The sequence below is a fragment of the Protomyctophum bolini genome, assembly GCF_963924005.1.
Source record: "Protomyctophum bolini genome assembly, chromosome: 5".
Taxonomy (NCBI): Eukaryota; Metazoa; Chordata; class Actinopteri; order Myctophiformes; family Myctophidae; genus Protomyctophum; species Protomyctophum bolini.
Genome location: NC_137866.1, coordinates 19,278,352 through 19,284,074, shown reverse-complemented (window position 1 = coordinate 19,284,074; position 5,723 = coordinate 19,278,352). Strand labels below are relative to the sequence as shown.

At 39.6% G+C, this 5,723-nt stretch overlaps 1 protein-coding gene across 2 annotated transcripts; it reads left to right on the top strand.

Annotated features, from left to right (window-relative positions):
• On the top strand, positions 1 to 3,536 carry rps21 (ribosomal protein S21; the record flags this gene model as incomplete). Of its 2 annotated transcripts, XM_080764293.1 has the most annotated exons (6): positions 1 to 36; positions 573 to 653; positions 1,485 to 1,548; positions 2,276 to 2,347; positions 3,131 to 3,186; positions 3,474 to 3,536. In XM_080764293.1, exons 2-6 carry the CDS (start codon positions 604 to 606, stop codon positions 3,481 to 3,483), a joined length of 252 nt encoding a protein of 83 aa, XP_080620419.1. In that variant the 5' UTR covers positions 1 to 36; positions 573 to 603. The 2 variants fall into 2 exon arrangements, with proteins under 2 accessions (XP_080620419.1, XP_080620420.1); XM_080764294.1 differs by lacking the exon at positions 3,474 to 3,536 and having other exon boundaries at positions 3,131 to 3,190.
• Between the last annotated feature and the right edge of the window lie 2,187 nt (positions 3,537 to 5,723).

Here is a 5,723-nt window from a genome sequence, read left to right as displayed (position 1 = left end):
CTTTCTTTCTTTCCCGTCGGCCATTTGTCGTACACGGTGAGTTTAGCGAGCGCTCTCGCCATAAAAGTACCAAATGACACATTAAAATCCGCAATAGCGGACAATATTATGATGATATTTAAACTTAAGGTGCCCATTGATCATTTGAGACGGTTTGGTGTTGGGTTTGACGCACGGGTGTTCTCTTAAAGTTAAATGTTTGTTGTTCTGCCGGACTGTTGAGCCACATGTGATACATGGTGGTACCTCGGCACGCAACGCAAACCTACGATGCGAGCAGGCTAGCAGCTTAGCACACGTTAGCATTGCAGTACAGAATAATAGACAAAATCGGTGATGTGTTTTATTAACTTAAAACGGGGCTAATTCGAATGTGACTAAAAATCGTGTCTGTCCTGTGATTCTGGGTGCCTGTCGTACCAGACAGCTAAGTTAGCTGTCGGCACATTACTTTTCGCTAGGCTAGTGCTCATCAACTAGCTGAATCTGTTTATGCATCTGTACAGTTTGGTGTAAATTGTAATACCATGACAACGGAACATAATTTAGTTGTCTGTTTCTCCCTCCTTCAGATCCTGTAGGCGATCAACAGCATCTCTAAACATGCAGAACGACGCAGGTGAATTCGTGGACCTGTACGTCCCACGTAAATGGTGAGTGTCAAATGTAAAATTTGTATTCTTTTTCGTTTTCATCAAACTCTTGACAGTGTACAAATCCAACAAACTAATAATGGCATGTATTGACACAATCCTTGAGTGTTGCTGGCTACATCCTTGGCGTGTTACGGTGTTAATGATATGGTGCTCATTTTCCATCACACTGTAGTTAACCATTTCGTCTTTAAAACCAAAAAGTTTTATATTTTTAGCAGACGTGTCAAATACCGTAAAATTAATTTAGTTCGGTACTAGGTGTGGGCAACAAACATAACAGGTAAATTGTGATAGTCCATAGACTCAAACAGCGATTTTGTTGACAGCAGAATGGTTCTAGCCTGACTCCAGTCCCGAATCGCTAGCCATGCTCATTCAGAAAAATGTGTTCTGAAATGTGTGTCGGGCTACAATGGTTCTGAAATGGTAAAGAACTGTTCCATTTTGCATGGTTTGGCAGACCATGCCCTTTACTGTATTACCTGGATACTGAACTGTACTCGAAGCTGGGAGGGCTAAATGACATTCAATGGTTGCTTTTAGCCCTGTGGTGGGAAATCACCCACCCACATTAAGCGCACTCAATTTCAAATCCTTTGTATATTGTATTAACATGGACATTATCGTAACTTGAAACAGCGAGGCAAAATATTTTGTTGTTGGCGAACAAGATCTCATTCTGATAACTTCTGTCAAACTAAATGGATCACAATCGACAAAGCTTGCACCAAAACTAATAGTTTTCATTTCAATATATAGCCCCACCATATTATGGTTACAGGCATACTTGTTTTGCATTTGAATACAGTGTATCATATTGTTTTGCAGCTCTGCTAGCAACAGAATCATTGGAGCCAAGGACCATGCCTCTATCCAGCTAAATATTGCTGAGGTAAGATGATGAAGACATCTATTCCATTGGTCTATAACCATTTGTGTTGCTGGACACCACAAATCTCATCTGTCTACATTATGATGTATATTTTACATGATCAGAAGAAAGATATTGAATAAAGAATTATCTTCCAGTGTATCTTTTATAAAGATACAATGGAAGAACATAGTTGATGCTTGCATTCAGTAGTGTCTGCTGTAACATCTCTTCTGATAACGAGATGTTCACCATAATTTATAATCCCATAGCATGAGGCTGACAGATAAGGCAATTTGAAAACAAATTATGCCATCTATCTGCCAAGGTTGTTTTGGGTGTGTTTGGATATTTCTGCTAGGGAATACAACAAGTTAATGTTGACTTGCAGAACGGAAAGAACGCTGTCCTCTGGCTGTTTTGTAGTGACAGGAGATAACCAGGTATGTCAGTGTAGCAAGAGCAGTCCAAGAGTCTAATGTTACTACGTTGTCGTCTAATCGTCCCACTCCTAATGCAAATACAAATGTGCATTGAATTTTTCCATCCAATATTCAGACTGTTCTTTGTTACGTTTTGTGTACAGGTAGGTACATATACGAGTGAAGTTGTTAGTTCTGATTCCTCAGACATAAACCTGAGGATTTACAGGAAAAACGTTAAATGTAAACAGTAGGCTGAGGAACTGGAAGGATGAGAATGTTACCAATCCTTGAGTTATTTTCTTACTGTCTTCTGTCCTCTGCAGGTTGACAAGGTGACCGGTCGCTTCAATGGCCAGTTCAAGACCTACGCCATCTGTGGTGCCATCCGTAGAATGGTATGTACCACACTGTAGCCTGAACACACAATGATAACCTTATCCTTTCAGGCTCAGCTTCAGCATGGTGTTTTGGTGATGTCGCATGAATATTTTTCTCAAACAGTAAATGTAATGACATTGACAACCTTGACAGGCATATATTTTTGCTTGTTCTGTTTGTGCACAGGTGAGTAAAACTAAATGAGTGCTATTAAAGTATGACTTCACCCATTTTCAACCTGTCGTCTTATAACTAATCCTCAGTAATGTACCATTTTGTCTACCTCGGTCTGTGTCTCAGAGGAGGGCTGTGGACATTACAGAAATCCGCCTACCAGTGAAATAATTGTTGGAGTCCAAGCTAATAGAAACTGCAGGCTTTCTATTCCTGGAAAGTTGGCATGCTATAATAGTAGCCATTGTTCTCACGTGTTTAAAGAGAAAATAAACCTTCCAAATGGTATCACTTGAAGGTGGGTTTTTGAAATGTCCACAACCCTCCTATGAGACAGGAGGACAAAAATGTCCTTATACGACCCATTGGGTCGTATAAGAGGCTCCGTTTGAGGTCTTATACTAGTTTAGAGGATCGACCGTTTCCGTGACTACACCAAATATATGTTGCAAAGGGGGGAGTTTTCTTGTATATAGTGGTTTCTTGCTTGATGTATTTGCAGAGCAGAACAGACTGATTGACTCCTTGTCCCATTAGTCTTAAGACGGCGACATTATGCCACCGTTTGTCTTTCATCACATTATTTCATCAAAATAAAGGTTGACTAAACTGACGTGTATGTGTAGGGTGAGGCTGACGACTCCCTCCTCAGGCTGGCAAAGGAGGACAGCATTGTTTCAAAGTAAGGACCTTTACTCATGTCAAATTATGTTCAGGAGAGACTCCTGCCTGGAGTCATTTCTCATATACTCATACTGCAGTTTAGATGTTGTAAAACAAAAGCTGTCCATTATGCACTACAATTAATCCTAAATGATTGAAAGTGTAATTTGAAATGGCTGTTGTGAATAGTCTTCTATCTTTCTATACAAAATGCATTATTTCGGTGTTGTGCAGAATCCTCCAGACGCCTGGTGTCCCTGCCCGACCAGAATATATCACTAATCAATTGTCCTTTGTTTTCCACAGGACCTTCTAAAATGTGTTTGTAGCAACAGAAACTTTGTAAAATAAAAAAAACATGGAGAAAAAGGTCTTTCTTGTGTCTTATATTCTCCTCAGAAGTAATTTGCCCATGTTTTTCAAGTGTAATTAGTTTGCCTGTGGATTTTACTGTTTTTAAATTTCTCTTTCCCCCCCCCCCCCCATTTAATTGTGACTTAATGTCTCAAAATGATGATTTCTCACAAGTGCGAGTCAAATATTTGCAACATAAAGTAAAAGACTATAACTACACTTCTGATAAGGTATTTGCTAAATAATGAGCATCTGCATCCAAGAATTTCTAATGCATGTTAACATTTGGACCTACAAGTATATGAGAATGTGGTTTTTGTGTACGGTGTGCCCATAAAGGCCGTTAAAAGCAAGAGTCAACTATATAATGGGCCTATCATTGACCCTTATAACTTGTGGGGACTCCACTTGAATTGAATTAGTCAGTTTTGAAAAGTCCGCACACCGTCTGTGACCGTCTGCGGCGTGTTGCCGGTGTGCGATGGGTTCATTGAAAATAATGGAGGCGGCCGCGCGGCGGACGCAGCCGATGTGTGGTGGGCTTCAGAGAGAACGTGAGTGGTCAGGAATACTGGATAACTCACCCCGGTGCGTGCCCGTTTTTAACTTTGGGGATAACTTTGTAATATGCTATTGGCTGTTTGTATTGTTTTTGGAAAAATATAAAAAGATGCTCCTGTGGAAAGGCTATATTATTTTACTTATATTGATCCAATAAATAATATAGTATTATTTAGTATAATTATGTAAGGTGTTGCCCACTCAATGGTACCTTGTCAGATAATCCCCACATATCCTACAACAACTTCTGTGAACTGACTTCACTGTAGTAGCTTTTCATAAATTATATTTGTACTTGCTGTCTGCTGTCATGAAAGTTTATAGTTGGAGAAATTCAAAGTCCAGCTGTCTGCTGTCCAGCCTCTCCCACCCCTCACTAGGGAAAATTCTGGGAGGAAAACGGAAACGGGGTAAGTTGAGTTGTCTTGTTACCATCCCATGTGATCAGGCACGAATCGCACGATAGGAAACTATCTTCGAAGTTCTAGTGATTGATGTGAATGACTACTCGTGTAAATGATGGAGGTTTCTTTTTTCTGGCAAGGCTAAGGTTTAGCTTTAACAAAGCTAACATCAAGTTGAAACTTCAAAACTGTGTAAAATACATTTTTAGGTGGGTTGATCAATCATGGGAGAGCATTTATCAGCTTCAATTTTTATCATGTTTCAGTTCTTTCTGTCATCACTTCAATTGCACTTGTTTAGCCATTCTGTTTGAGTTCTCTCCTGATAAAATTGATATCCCGACCTGAAGATGTCTTATGTTAACTAAGGAGATGGAAAGACCATAGATGGACTGTTGCTGAACAATCTAGTGATGGTTTTTGTAATAGGCTATAAAGCTATTTGTATTTTGACAAGTTTTTAAACTTAAGAAAGCTAACATATTTTCTAAAGTTCTAAACTGTGATGGACAGATTATTCTGAAAGTTCAGAAAAGAGGTTGGTGGTTTAGATTTAGACTCTATACAACCACTAATGTACAAACTTTGGCCACTAGATGGAAGCATTTGACAATAAATGGATACAATCAATTACTGCTACTCAACATTTCCAGAGTGAGCCTATGTCCTATGAGGAAACATACATTTGTCAATTAAAGCGGTGGGAACATTGATGGGTGGCGGGGTTAGGCCTACACAAATATATTCAGTCATTTTTCTAGACATATTTGTCAAGTGTCAGAAAAATGCTATCTCTTTTCTTTTCTCAACAAAGCATTTGCCGCCTTTCATTTCTTTTTTGGGGGGGTACCCTAATTACTTTTGTGCCATGAATCACTTTTTTAATTACGTGTCACAGTTACACATGGTAATTATCTCACTCAAGATCAAAACACTTCTGGAGTTTTTCTAAGAACCCCCTGGCATTCAAATAACCAGTGAGCAAATGAAATGGATGTCTGCGTGAATGACAGGGCCTGGGGAAGGTATGGAGGGGATATAGCTGTCATTAGCTTAAACATAGTATGGGGATGTTTCTGTGTCTCTGAGCCTAAATACTGACTGAATGTCAGCTGTCACTACTTAATTCCTGTCTTTCCCACACACACTGCTTCGTCTCTTCTCCACTACATGCCTTGAATCTCAACTAGTCCACATCTTTCTCCTCCTCTGTCCCCTGGCTTTCTCTATGACGTAC